Source organism: Piliocolobus tephrosceles, chromosome 11 (genome assembly GCF_002776525.5).
Source record: "Piliocolobus tephrosceles isolate RC106 chromosome 11, ASM277652v3, whole genome shotgun sequence".
Taxonomy (NCBI): domain Eukaryota; kingdom Metazoa; phylum Chordata; class Mammalia; order Primates; family Cercopithecidae; genus Piliocolobus; species Piliocolobus tephrosceles.
Window position 1 is genome coordinate 57,258,168 of NC_045444.1, and position 14,951 is coordinate 57,273,118.

The 14,951-nt window shown below is 40.6% G+C and overlaps 1 protein-coding gene across 4 annotated transcripts in view; it reads right to left on the reverse strand.

The window, feature by feature from the left end:
* METTL8 (methyltransferase like 8) overlaps positions 1-14,951 on the reverse strand; it is a 115,529-nt gene that overhangs the window by 16,763 nt on the left and 83,815 nt on the right. For 3 of the 4 annotated variants that reach the window (XM_023185942.3, XM_023185943.1, XM_023185940.1), the window contains 3 exons: positions 13,117-13,487; positions 11,396-11,445; positions 421-484 (listed from right to left, as the gene is read on the reverse strand). In XM_023185942.3, coding sequence (XP_023041710.1) covers positions 421-484; positions 11,396-11,445; positions 13,117-13,487 — 485 coding nt within the window. The remainder of the gene's footprint in view (positions 1-420; positions 485-11,395; positions 11,446-13,116; positions 13,488-14,951) is intronic. The other variant, XM_023185944.1, reaches the window with a different exon arrangement.

The following is a 14,951-nucleotide window of genomic DNA, read 5'->3' on the forward strand; positions in this document are numbered from 1 at the left end:
GAGACACCGCGCCTGACGCTGTTGGCCTTTCTGGTGATCTTTTTTGTTATTTTTTTGAGAGTCTTGCTCTGTCGCCCAGGCTGGAGTGCAGTGGCACAATCTTGGCACACTGCAACCTCAACCTCCTAGGTTCAAGCGATTCTCCTGCCTCAGCCTCCCGAATAGCTGTGACTACAGGTACGTGCCACCACACCCAGCTAATTTTTTTATTTTTAGTAGAGATGGGTTTCACCATGTTGGCCAGCCTGGTCTCGAACTCCTGACCTCAGGTGATCTGCCCACCTCGGCCTCCCAAAGTGCTGGGATTACAGGTGTGAGCCACCATACCCCGCCTCTAGTGATCTTAAAATCAAAACAACTTTCATTTCTCTGGGGTAATACCTTAGGCATCAGTTGGTATGATTCCCGGGAGTAGCATACCTTTATGAGCTCCACAGCTCCAGAAGCAAAATCACAACAATACAGAAAGGACTCTGGAGAGTTCCTATGAGGATGGAAGAAATATTTATTTATTTTTTTGGAGACAAGGTCTTGCTCTGTTGCCCAGGTTGGAGTGCAGTAACGCTACCATAGCTCTCTACAACCTTGAGCTCCTGGGCTCTAGCAATCTTCCTTCCTCAGCCTCCTGAGTAGCTAGGACTACAGATGTGCCTTACCATGCCCAGCTAATTTTAGATTTTTTTGTAGAGATGGGGTCTCACTATGTTGCCCAGGCTGGTCTTGAACTATTGTTCTCAAATGATCCTCCTGCCTCAGCCTCTCAAACTGTCAGGATCATAGGTGTGAGCCCCTGTGCTCGGCCAGAAGAAATATTTATATCTGGAGTCCAGAAATGCTCAAACTAGAGAAGAAAGGAAACTGTAGGTCTGACTTGTTAATAAGTATTTCCACCCCCGCCCCTCAGCTTTTTTTTGAGACAGGGTCTCGCTCTGTCACCCAGGCTGGAGTACAGTGGCACAATCACAGGTCACTGCAGCCTCCACCTCTGGGGCTCAAGTGATTCTCCCACTTCATCCTCCTGAGTAGCTGGAACTACAGATGCATGCCACTGTGCCTGGCCAATAGGCAGTATGATTTTTAATTGGCCTCTTCTTAACTTAAATATGTTCTGTTTGGCCTTTATTTGAAATTCAGTAATGATGGCTGGCCCATGGTTACTAAGGCAGCCATATACTCTGAAATTTGTAGGCCAGTACTCCTCCTGATTTTACTGTGTATGCTGGTATCAAATAATCCTTGCATCATGTTGCTTAGTACCATTTCTGAACTACAGAAAGAGTTCAGCACGTCATTAAACAGTAAGGATGGTCCTGGCTCTCATGGGTTTTATAGTCTAGTTGGCGACATAATTGGTTTTATACAACTTCTACAGGGGTGTGGAGAGGGCCAGCACCCTGAGGTATAAGTCTTAAAATTTCTGATGGAGGAGGATAATATTGTTAAGTGACGAGAAGGGGAAATGGTTGAAGAGTTTAGAAGTGGGAGTCACATTTAGGCATGAGAAGTAGCACTAATCCTGAGAGCCCAAACTGGTATACGGCAGGATAAAAAGGTGGGCCTTGAAGCATATCATTAAGACTTCTAATTTGACTCAAGAAGCATTCCAAGCAAGAAGACCCAAATATGCATTTAGCAAAATCTGACCCAGGCTCAGGTTATACTCTTTTTTTTATTTTTGAGATGAAGTTTTGCTCCTGTTGCCCAGGCTGGAGTGCAATGGCACGATCTCGGCTCACTGCAGTCTCTGCCTCCTGGGTTCAAGCAATTCTCCTGCCCCAGCCTCCCAAGTAGCTGAGATTACACGTATGCACTACCACAGCCGGCTAATTTTGTATTTTTAGTAGAGATGGGGTTTCACCATGTTGGTAAGGCTGGTCTCAAACTCCTGACCCCAGGTGATCCACCCACCTAGGACTCCCAAAGTGCTAGGATTACAGGAGTGAGCCACTGTGCCTGGCCTCAGATTATATTCTTAAAGGCAACTCATTGATGAATAACTATGTTAACATATAATTCACTCATTCTATAGCACTAGGGATTTGCATTCAATTTAAGATCTATCCAAATAAGTTAAAGTATGATGAATAGGATTTGGTTATGAAAAGCTAACCAGTACTGGGCGGAGCAAGATGGCCGAATAGGAACAGCTCCAGTCTCCAACCACGGCACGAGCGACACAGAAGACCGGTGATTTACTGGGGTCATCTCACTGGGGAGTGCCGGACAATCGGTGCTGGTCAGCTGCTGCAGCCCGACCAGCGAGAGCTGAAGCAGGGCGAGGCATTGCCTCACCTGGGAAGCTCAAGGGGGAAGGGAATCCCTTTTCCTAGCCAGGCAAACTGAGACACACAACACCTGGAAAATTGGGTAATTCCCACCCCAATACTGCGCTTTAAGGAAACGGGCACACCAGGAGACTATACCCACACCTGGCCGGGAGGGTCCCACGGCCACGGAGCCTCCCTCATTGCTAGCACAGCAGTCTGCGATCTAACCACAAGGCAGCAGCGAGGCTGGGGGAGGGGCGCCCGCCATTGTCGAGGCTTAAGTAGGTAAACAAAGCCGCTGGGAAGCTTGAACTGGGTGGAGCTCACAGCAGCTCAAGGAAACCTGCCTGTCTCTGTAGACTCCACCTCTGGGGACAGGGCACAGCTAAAAAAGCAACAGGGGAAGCAGCAGAGGCCTGTGCAGACCCGAACGACTCTGACAGCTTTGAAGAGAGCAGTGGATCTCCCAACACGGAGGTTGAGATCTGAGAACAGACAGAATGCCTGCTCAAGTGGGTCCCTGACCCCTGAGTAGCCTAACTGGGAGACATCCCCCACTAGGGGCAGTCTGACACCCCACACCTTGCAGGGTGGAGTACACCCCTGAGAGGAAGCTTCCAAAGTAAGAATCAGACAGGTACACTCGCTGTTCAGTAATATTGTATCTTCTGCAACCTCTGCTGCTGATACCCAGGCAAACAGGGTCTGGACTGGACCTCAAGCAATCTCCAACAGACCTACAGCTGAGGGTCCTGACTATTAGAAGGAAAACTATCAAACAGGAAGAACACCTATACCAAAACCCCATCAGTACGTCACCATCATCAAAGACCAGAAGCAGATAAAACCACAAAGATGGGGAAGAAGCAGGGCAGAAAAGCTGGAAATTCAAAAAATAAGAGCGCATCTCCCCCTGCAAAGGAGCGCAGCTCATCGCCAGCAACGGATCAAAGCTGGTCAGAGAATGACTTTGACGAGATGAGAGAAGAAGTCTTCAGTCCATCAAACTTCTCAGAGCTAAAGGAGGAATTACGTACCCAGCACAAAGAAACTAAAAATCTTGAAAAAAGAGTGGAAGAATTGATTGCTAGAATAATTAATGCAGAGAAGGTCATAAATGAAATGACAGAGATGAAAACCATGACACGAGAAATACGTGACAAATCCACAAGCTTCAGTAACCGACTTGATCAACTGGAAGAAAGAGTATCAGCGATTGAGGATCAAATGAATGAAATGAAGCGAGAAGAGAAACCAAAAGAAAAAAGAAGAAAAAGAAATGAACAAAGCCTGCAAGAAGTATGGGATTATGCAAAAAGACCAAATCTACGTCTGACTGGGGTGCCTGAAAGTGAGGGGGAAAATGGAACCAAGTTGGAAAACACTCTTCAGGATATCATCCAGGAGACCTTCCCCAACCTAGTAGGGCAGGCCAACATTCAAATTCAGGAAATACAGAGAACGCCACAAAGATACTCCTCCAGAAGAGCAACTCCAAGACACATAATTGCCAGATTCACCAAAGTTGAAATGAAGGAAAAAATCTTAAGGGCAGCCAGAGAGAAAGGTCGGGTTACCCACAAAGGGAAGCCCATCAGACTAACAGCAGACCTCTCGGCAGAAACTCTACAAGCCAGAAGAGAGTGGGGGCCAATATTCAACATTCTTAAAGAAAAGAATTTTAAACCCAGAATTTCATATCCAACCAAACTAAGTTTCATCAGTGAAGGAGAAATAAAATCCTTTACAGATAAGCACATGCTTAGAGATTTTGTCACCACCAGGCCTGCCTTACAAGAGACCCTGAAGGAAGCCCTAAACATGGAAAGGAACAACCGGTACCAGCCATTGCAAAAACATGCCAAAATGTAAAGACTATCGAGGCTAGGAAGAAAATGCATCAACTAACGAGCAAAATAACCAGTTAATATCATAATGGCAGGATCAAGTTCACACATAACAATATTAACCTTAAATGTTAATGGACTAAATGCTCCAATTAAAAGACACGGACTGGCAAACTGGATAAAGAGTCAAGACCCATTAGTCTGCTGTATTCAGGAGACCCATCTCACATGCAGAGACATACATAGGCTCAAAATAAAGGGATGGAGGAAGATCTACCAAGCAAATGGAGAACAAAAAAAAGCAGGGGTTGCAATCCTAGTCTCTGATAAAATAGACTTTAAACCATCAAAGATCAAAAGAGACAAAGAAGGCCATTACATAATGGTAAAGGGATCAATTCAACAGGAAGAGCTAACTATCCTAATATATATGCACCCAATACAGGAGCACCCAAATTCATAAAGCAAGTCGTTAGAGACTTACAAAGAGACTTAGACTCCCATACAATAATAATAGGAGACTTCAACATTCCACTGTCAACATTAGACAGATCAACGAGACAGAAAGTTAACAAGGATATCCAGGAATTGAACTCATCTCTGCACCAAGCGGACCTAATAGACATCTATAGAACTCTCCACCCCAAATCAACAGAATATACATTCTTCTCAGCACCACATCGCACTTATTCCAAAATTGACCACATAATTGGAAGTAAAGCACTCCTCAGCAAATGTAAAAGAACAGAAATTATAACAAACTGTCTCTCAGACCACAGTGCAATCAAGCTAGAACTTAGGACTAAGAAACTCAATCAAAACCGCTCAACTACATGGAAACTGAACAACCTGCTCCTGAATGACTACTGGGTACATAACGAAATGAAGGCAGAAATAAAGATGTTCTTTGAAACTAATGAGAACAAAGATACAACATACCAGAATCTCTGGGACACATTTAACGCAGTGTGTAGAGGGAAATTTATAGCACTAAATGCCCACAAGAGAAAGCTGGAAAGATCTACAATTGACACTCTAACATCACAATTAAAAGAACTGGAGAAGCAAGAGCAAACACATTCAAAAGCTAGCAGAAGGCAAGAAATAACTAAGATCAGAGCGGAACTGAAGGAGATAGAGACACAAAAAAACCCTCCAAAAAATCAATGAATCCAGGAGTTGGTTTTTTGAAAAGATCAACAAAATTGACAGACCGCTAGCAAGACTAATAAAGAAGAAAAGAGAGAAGAATCAAATAGAAGCAATTAAAAATGATAAAGGGGATATCACCACCGACCCCACAGAAATACAAACTCCCATCAGAGAATACTATAAACACCTCTACGCAAATCAACTAGAAAATCTAGAAGAAATGGATAATTTCCTGGACACTTACACTCTTCCAAGACTAAACCAGGAAGAAGTTGAATCCCTGAATAGACCAATAGCAGGCTCTGAAATTGAGGCAATAATTAATAGCCTACCAACCAAAAAAGTCCAGGACCAGATGGATTCACAACTGAATTCTACCAGAGGTACAAAGAGGAGCTGGTACCATTCCTTCTGAAACTATTCCAATCAATTGAAAAAGAGGGAATCCTCCCTAACTCATTTTATGAGGCCAACATCATCCTGATACCAAAGCCTGGCAGAGACACAACAAAAAAAGAAAATTTTAGACCAATATCCCTGATGAACATCGATGCAAAAATCCTCAATAAAATACTGGCAAAACGGATTCAGCAGCACATCAAAAAGCTTATCCACCATGATCAAGTGGGCTTCATCCCTGGGATGCAAGGCTGGTTCAACATTCGCAAATCAATAAACGTAATCCAGCATATGAACAGAACCAGAGACAAGAACCACATGATTATCTCAATAGATGCAGAAAAGGCTTTTGACAAAATTCAACAGCCCTTCATGCTAAAAACGCTCAATAAATTCAGTATTGATGGAACGTACCTCAAAATAATAAGAGCTATTTATGACAAACCCACAGCCAATATCATACTGAATGGGCAAAAACTGGAAAAATTCCCTTTGAAAACCGGCACAAGACAGGGATGCCCTCTCTCACCACTCCTATTCAACATAGTGTTGGAAGTTCTGGCTAGGGCAATCAGGCAAGAGAAAGAAATCAAGGGTATCCAGTTAGGAAAAGAAGAAGTCAAATTGTCCCTGTTTGCAGATGACATGATTGTATATTTAGAAAACCCCATTGTCTCAGCCCAAAATCTCCTTAAGCTGATAAGCAACTTCAGCAAAGTCTCAGGATACAAAATTAATGTGCAAAAATCACAAGCATTCTTATACACCAGTAACAGACAAACAGAGAGCCAAATCATGAATGAACTTCCATTCACAATTGCTTCAGAGAGAATAAAATACCTAGGAATCCAACTTACAAGGGATGTAAATGATCTCTTCAAGGAAAACTACAAACCACTGCTCAGTGAAATAAAAGGACACTAACAAATGGAAGAACATACCATGCTCATGGAGAGGAAGAATCAATATCGTGAAAATGGCCATACTGCCCAAAGTTATTTATAGATTCAATGCTGTCCCCATCAAGCTACCAATGAGTTTCTTCACCGAATTGGAAAAAACGGCTTTAAAGTTCATATGGAACCAAAAAAGAGCCCGCATTGCCAAGACAATCCTTTTTTTTTTTTTTTTTTTTGGAGGCTTCACGTTTTCTTTTTTTTTTTTTTTATTTTTTTATTCCAAGACAATCCTAAGTCAAAAGAACAAAGCTGGAGGCATCATGCTACCTGACTTCAAACTATACTACAAGGCTACAGTAACCAAAACAGCATGGTACTGGTACCAAAACAGAGATATAGACCAATGGAACAGAACAGAGTCCTCAGAAATAATACCACACATCTACAGCCATCTGATCTTTGACAAACCTGAGAGAAACAAGAAATGGGGAAAGGACTCCCTATTTAATCAATGGTGCTGGGAAAATTGACTAGCCATAAGTAGAAAGCTGAAACTGGATCCTTTCCTTACTCCTTATACGAAAATTAATTCAAGATGGATTAGAGACTTAAATGTTAGACCTAATACCATAAAAACCCTAGAAGAAAACCTAGGTAATACCATTCAGGACATAGGCATGGACAGGGACTTCATGTCTAAAACACCAAAAGCAATGGCAGCAAAAGCCAAAATTGACAAATGGGATATGATTAAACTAAAGAGCTTCTGCACAGCAAAAGAAACTACCATCAGAGTGAACAGGCAACCTACAGAATAGGAGAAAATTTTTGCAATCTACTCATCTGACAAAGGGCTAATATCCAGAATCTACAAAGAACTCAAACAAATTTACAAGAAAAAAACAAACAACCCCATCAAAAAGTGGGCAAAGGATATGAACAGACATTTCTCAAAAGAAGACATTTATACAGCCAACAGACACATGAAAAAATGCTCATCATCACTGGCCATCAGAGAAATGCAAATCAAAACCACAATGAGATACCATCTCACACCAGTTAGAATGGCAATCATTAAAAAGTCAGGAAACAACAGGTGCTGGAGAGGATGTGGAGAAATAGGAACACTTTTACACCATTGGTGGGATTGTAAACTAGTTCAACCATTATGGAAAACAGTATGGCGATTCCTCAAGGATCTAGATCTAGATGTACCATATGACCCAGCCATCCCACTACTGGGTATATACCCAAAGGATTATAAATCATGCTGCTATAAAGACACATGCACACGTATGTTTATTGCAGCACTATTCACAATAGCAAAGTCTTGGAATCAACCCAAATGTCCATCTGTGACAGACTGGATTAAGAAAATGTGGCACATATACACCATGGAATATTATGCAGCCATAAAAAAGGATGAGTTTGCGTCCTTTGTAGGGACATGGATGCAGCTGGAAACCATCATTCTTAGCAAACTATCACAAGAACAGAAAACCAAACACCGCATGTTCTCACTCATAGGTGGGAACTGAACAATGACATCACTTGGACTCGGGAAGGGGAACATCACACATCGGGGCCTATCATGGGGAGGGGGGAGGGGGGAGGGATTGCATTGGGAGTTATACCTGATATAAATGACGAATTGATGGGTTCTGACAAGTTGATGGGTCCAGCACACCAACATGGCACAAGTATACATATGTAACAAACCTGCACGTTATGCACATGTACCCTAGAACTTAAAAAGTATAATAATAAAAAAAAAATAAAAATAAAAATAAAGAAAAGCTAACCAGTACTGAATCAAAGTTAAAACTTGTACTGCTTGGTCTTCTCTCATTTGTCAAACATAAAAATAGTACTTTACTTCTGCATGTTCCCCTGTTGTTTCCTATGAAATCCATATAATTGTGACTTGTAATTTGCTGGGTGGTTTGAAATATATTTGAAATGTTCTCAGCAAACACTCAGATACATGTAGCACTATGTGGCTAATGGTTAAGGGCAAGGGCTTTGGAACCAGACTGCCTAAGGTTTGATTCTCAGCTTTACTACTTAGTTGCGTGACCTTGAGCTAGTTGCTTAATCTCTTCTTTAATTCAGTTCCCTCATCTTTAAAAAAGAGATAAACATGGCATCTAAGATGGTTGTTTGAAGTGAATGGATTCTTATAGCTAAAGTTTCCAGAAAGGTGTCTGACTCAGAGTAAGCACTCAATAAATGTTAGTCATTATTATAATTGTTGTTGCTATTATTATCATCACTATTATTATTAAAGGAGATTGCTTTTGCCTTCCAGGAACTTAAAAACTAACATAGTCCTCTAAAAAAACAAAACAAAACAAAACAAAACAAAACAAAACAAAACAAAACCAAACCCAAAAAACTTCTATATAGCTCAAAATGCTTTTCTGGACACTGGTATGTCTAGCTCATTATAAAAGGTCTGCAGTCTACCTGTGGGCAGTAAAAAACCGAATACCCGTAAGATATAGAACAGTCTAGGAGCTAAAAGAAAGCATGTGCCATTTGCCATGTGTCCTGCCAGGGTGGCAGCATGACCTCTGAGATGGAATTCCCACTGCATCAGCAGCCCAGGTTGATGTCTTGTGACCACCCAATGACTTTCCAGAACCTTTCTGTGAAATCAGCTGACTACCTTGGCCTTTCTCCCAGCAAACAGGTGTAAATATCACTACTACCACCACACCACCAAGGACTCTCTTGGCAGGGGTTTATGAATTAAATGATCCTTGGAGAATGATATGACCTTTTCATTTTAGAGGTCTAATTATGGTAAAATATTCTGAAAATGTAAAACATTAATTCTATACTCTCTAAAAGTAGTAAAACATAATTTCTTAAGCAGAAAAAAAAAGTCTAATCATTCCTTTGGAAGGGTAATCACTGGTTGCCTTTTAAAGATGAATTAATTATCTCAGGTTATTGAGCTATCGTAATTGCTAAAACACGGGTAAGAGGCAAAGAAAGATACAGCCAAGAAGAAAGAGTTAGGGAGTGAGGAACCAAGAGCTTGCAATTATAAGCTGAAGAGAGAAGCAGAGAGGTGAAAAACATAACTAGCAAGTGGGGGAATCAGAGATATTAATCAGGTAATATGTATTGAGCTCTAACTATGCTGTACTGTTAGGCAACCTGGGAAATCAGATTAGGATAAAATATGCCCTCTGCCTTAAGGAATTAAGTGGTTGGAGAGACAAGGCATAAAGAAATGACATGCTAAATAATACCTTGAGATCAGTCATAAAGTAACACACAATCAACTGCCATTGTAGTATATTTATGTGTATTATAAGCTCAGAGATCACTGGGGTAAAGGAATATGGCTATGTGACATAAGGAAATTGGAAATTTCAGCCCAGAAACTAGAAAAAGGAAAACAAAACTAACAAAAACACAAAGAGAAAGGATATTCAGAACTGTAAATTTACCAGCATCACCCATGCCTGGCCACATTAGCTGGTTATTAAATAATAGTAGGGAATTACTCACTATTCATTATGTTAGATTTACAACAGTATTAGAGAGTATAGTAAGTTTTGGGAGATATATTCCAAATAATCAAAGACAAAGTGTCATGATGTTGGCATTATATTGGTAATTGTTGAATTGAGGTTTTGGGCATATGGAAATTCACTATACTCTTTGCTTTTCTGAATGCTTTATTTTTTATTAAAAAAAATTTTTTTTTGAGACAGAGTCTCTTGCTCTGTCACCCAGGCTGGAGTGCAGTGCTGTGATCTCAGCTCACTGCAACCTCTGCCTCCCGGGTTCAAGCGATTCTCCTGCGTCAGCCTCCTGAGTAGCTAGGATTACAAGTGTGCACCACCACACTCAGCTAATTTTTGTAATTTTAGTAGAGACAGGGTTTCACCACGTTGGCCAGGCTGGTCTTGAACTCCTGACCTCGTGATTTGCCTGCCTCGGCCTCCCAAAGTGCTGGCATTACAGGCACGAATCACTGTGCCCGGCTGCTTTTTTGAGTCTTAGGGTGAGTTGCTGCTACCTCCAAATAATTTTAAGCCTAGACACAATGATTTGGCATGAAAACATCTTACATAGGGTGTTGCTTCAGAAGGGAGGACAAAATGAGGGTTAAGTTGTAAGCTTTACATTCAATTCACTATGTGTAAAATGACATCTAAGTATCCAGGAAGAGTAAATAAGCTCTGAAGTTTAGCAGTTCACAGCTCAGTGGAAGGATGAACTCACTTCCTCTTTTTTTTTTTTTTTTTGAGACTGAGTTTTCCACTTGTTGCCCAGACTGGAGTGCAATGATGCAGTTGGGTCACTGCAACCTCCGCCTCCTGGTTCAAGCAGATTCTCCTACCTCACCCTCCCAAATAGCTGGGATTACAGGCATGTGCCACCATGCCTGGCTAATTTTGTATTTTTAGTAGAGGTGGGGTTTCACTGTGTTGGTCAGGCTGGTCTCGAACTCCCAACCTCAAGTGATCCACCCACCTCAGTCACCCAAAGTGCTGGGATTACAGGCATGAGCCACCATGCCTGGTCTGCTTCCTCTTTTCTTATTCTCTCATAGGTATACACATAAGCTTAAAAAATTACTTCAAAACAATGATGGACAACCCATGGCTATGAAACACTATGTTCAGAGTAATTCCCAGTTCACATGAAAGTAGACATTGAGATGAGGACATTTCTTTTGAAATTTGCTTGAGCCATTGTTCATAGAAGAATTAGAAACACTACTGGCACACACATGACAATATTTTCCCAGAATATCTCAACATTCCATAAATATGTACAATTCTGTAGAAAGAAAACTCTTAAAACTCACTGCAAAGTGTTCAAAATTGGAAACACACTATTTCCAGCTCCACAACCAACCTAAAATCAAAAGAACAAGCAGATATCAAAAAAGCAAAGTTAAATTTTTGTCACCAATGTCAGATTTTCTATTAAACAAAAACACAGTTAGACTCACTGGATCTCTGGGTTCAGTAGAGTTTGCTAAACTCAAAAGCAATGAAATAAATCACAGGAATAAACATTAAGAAATCTGAGTATGGAAACGTTTAAAATTTTTACACACCAAAACCCAAAATAAACCAAATTAAAAAATAACCAATACTCTGTGAAGAAAACTGCAATATATATGATAAAGGGCAGGGCTCATTAGAAAGAAAAAGACAAGCAGAGAAAATAAATGGACAGAACGCAAAAGAAGTTCAAATGATTCTAAACATTTGAAGTATGTGACCTACTTAGTAATCAAAGAAATGCATATTAAAACAAGGTACAATTTTTGTCTAACAAAGTGGGAAACATTAAAATAATATTTCAATCAATGAGCGTGTGATGAAACAGATATATACCATCATGGAATGGTATTAGTACAACTTCTTAGAAAGCAAGTGGGCAATATGTTTTAAATTATTAAAAACTTCATAAATTATGAACTAGAAAATCTAAGCTAAAACAATAAAAGAAAATGCAGCTAAAGTCTATACCCAAAGATGTTTGCTTCAGAAAACCTGAAAACAACTAAAATGTCCAGTAGTATGAAAATAGATAGGTAAAATTATAGTACTCCACATAGTAAAATATTTTGTAGCCATGAAAATATATTTTTTAAAGATAGTGAAAACTGCTTATGATACCATGTTAAATAGAAACAAACAAAACTTAGAATACATGTACAGTAATAAACAAAAGAAGAAAAAAGTCAGCCGGGTGCCGTGGCTCCTGCCAGTAATCCTAGCACTTTGGGAGTCTAAGGTGGGCGGATCACCTGAGGTCAGGAGTTCAAAACCAGCCTGGCCAACATGGCGAAACCCTGTCTCTACTAAAAATACAAAAAAATTAGCTGGGTGTGGTGGCAGGCGCCTGTAATCCCAGCTACTCAGGAGGCTGAGGCAGGAGAATCGCTTGAACCCAGGAGGCAGAAGCTGAAGTGAGCTGAGATGGCACCACTGCACTCCAGCCCGGGCAACAAGAACAAAACTCTCGTCTCAAAAAAAAAAAAAGAAGAAGAAAAAGGTCACTAAAATGTTAATAGTGGTTAAATCCTTTGTTTGTAGGATTGGTGATAATTTATCTCCTCGTTAGCAAATTTTCTCTAATCAGTATACATTGCCTTTAAAATCAGAAAGACAGGGTTTAGTTGTAATAGAAAACCAAGGTTACACTAGATTATAGCAAATTATATATCTCACTTATTTCTATTTCGCCTAAAAAGGGGTAATAACAAAGAGAGTAAAAATTAAGGCCAAAACTTCATTGGTACTTAAAACTGCCCTCAGATTAAAATGAAAGCAGACAATTTTTTTTTTTTAAAAAAAAGCACAACAAAACCAAATTTAAACCACAAGCTTAAAACTTGACTGATTAAAAGACATGAGTCCCTTAAATATTATTTATGCACCAAAGTATACTGAATGCTTATTTAGATTTGATAGTTCTCTACCGAAAAAAAATCTGCATTATTAATAAAGTAATACAGAATGTACATTTTCAAATTATTTGTCACCTCCCATTTTTGTCCCTTAAGCACAGTACCTCTAGTATCCTGAAAGTGGCATTGCTACCGGGAAACAATCCAGTCTTCATAGGTCCTTTTTTGTGTTTTTCAGGGTCTAGGTTGGAAAAATCAGATTCTGTTTTGCTTTGACCTTCTGAAGAGCCAGAACTTTTCTTACAATGATTTTTTTCTTCAGGCATAGTAGGACAGTGCATTCTTGAGAAACAATTTGTAGCACTCGTATTTACAAGATCCCATGATGATTCTCTTGCCTTCTCTTCAGGTTTTTGATCAACTGGAAGAATTTCAGGAAATTCCCTCAACAGCCAATTACGATCCTTGAAAAACTTATTCTTATGAATCTTGTAAAATGTGTCCCAGTATTTACTAGCTTCTCTCTCATATTTAACTAAAATAAAGACGAAAAAGAAAGATTTATTTCACTATGAATTCTATTTACTATTAGCTACTATCTTGATAATATTGTTAAACATATACATTATCATTTATGACAATTATATTTACTAGTGAATAACTTTAATATTATATTTTGATAAAAGGTTGAAACTACAGAGCTTTAATTCTCTCAAAATGTGTCAAAATGTGGGATATTTAGTCCTACCCCTGTAAATCTGCTTCTATCTTAATAGTTTAGCCAATTTTTGTGAGAAATATAATCATGGCAAACAACTTTCTAATTTTGTTATCTTTTTTTTTTTTTTGAGACAGAGTCTCACTCTGTCGCCTGGGCTGGAGTGCAGTGGCATGATCTCGGCTCACTGCGAGCTCTGCCTCCCAGGTTCACGCCATTCTCCTGCCTCAGCCTCCCAAGTAGCTGGGATTACAGGCGCCCGCCACTGGGCCCAGCTAATTTTTTGTATTTTTAGTAGAGACGGGGTTCACTGTGGTCTCAATCTCATGACCTCATAATCTGCCCACCTTGGCCTCTTAAAGTGCTGAGATTACAGGCATGAGCCACCGCGCCCGGCCTAATTTTGTTATCTTAACAATCACACTGTTACCAATAACCTGTGTGGTTTTTTTATTATCTTAAAGAAAGGGCCGGGTGTGGTGGCTCACGAGGTCAGGAGTTCAAGACCAGCCTGGCCAATATAGTGAAACCCCGTCTCTACTAAAAATACAAAAAGTTAGCTGGGGGTGGTGGCGGGTGCCTGTAATTCCAGCGACTCAGGAGGTTGCGGCAGGAGAATCACTTGTACCTGGGAGGTGGAGGTTGTAGTGAGGTGAGATTGCACCATTGCACTCCAGCCTGGGCAAAAAGAGTGAAACTCTGTCTCAAAAAAAAGAAAGGATGAGGGCTGGGCGTGGTGGCTCACACCTGTAATCCCAGCACTTTGGGAGGATGAGGCAGATGGACACTTGAGGTAAGGAGTTCGAGACCAGCCTGGCCAACATGTTGAAACCCCGTCTCCACTAAAAATACAAAAATTAGCCGGGTGTGGTGGCAGACACCTGTAATTGCAGCTACTCAGGAAGCTGAGGCAGGAGAAATGCTTGGACCCAGTAGGAGGAATTTACAGTGAGCAGAGAACACACCGTCACACTCCAGCGGACAACAGAGCGAGACTCCGTTTCAAAAAAAAAAAAAAAAAAAGAGCCTGTTGCAGTGGCTCATGCCCTGTAGTCCAGGTGACTCAGGAGGCTGGGGCAGGAGGACTGCTTGAGCCCAGGAGTTTAAGGCTGCAGTGAGCAATAATTGTGCCACTGCACTCCAGCCTGGGCAACAGAGTGAGACCCTGTCTCATAAATAAATATAAAAAAGAAAGGACACCTCATTTTTAATGTATTTACAAATACAATTTCGGCATAACAAATGTCCTAACTGGTGATCAGACAGGAAATTTCAAAATTA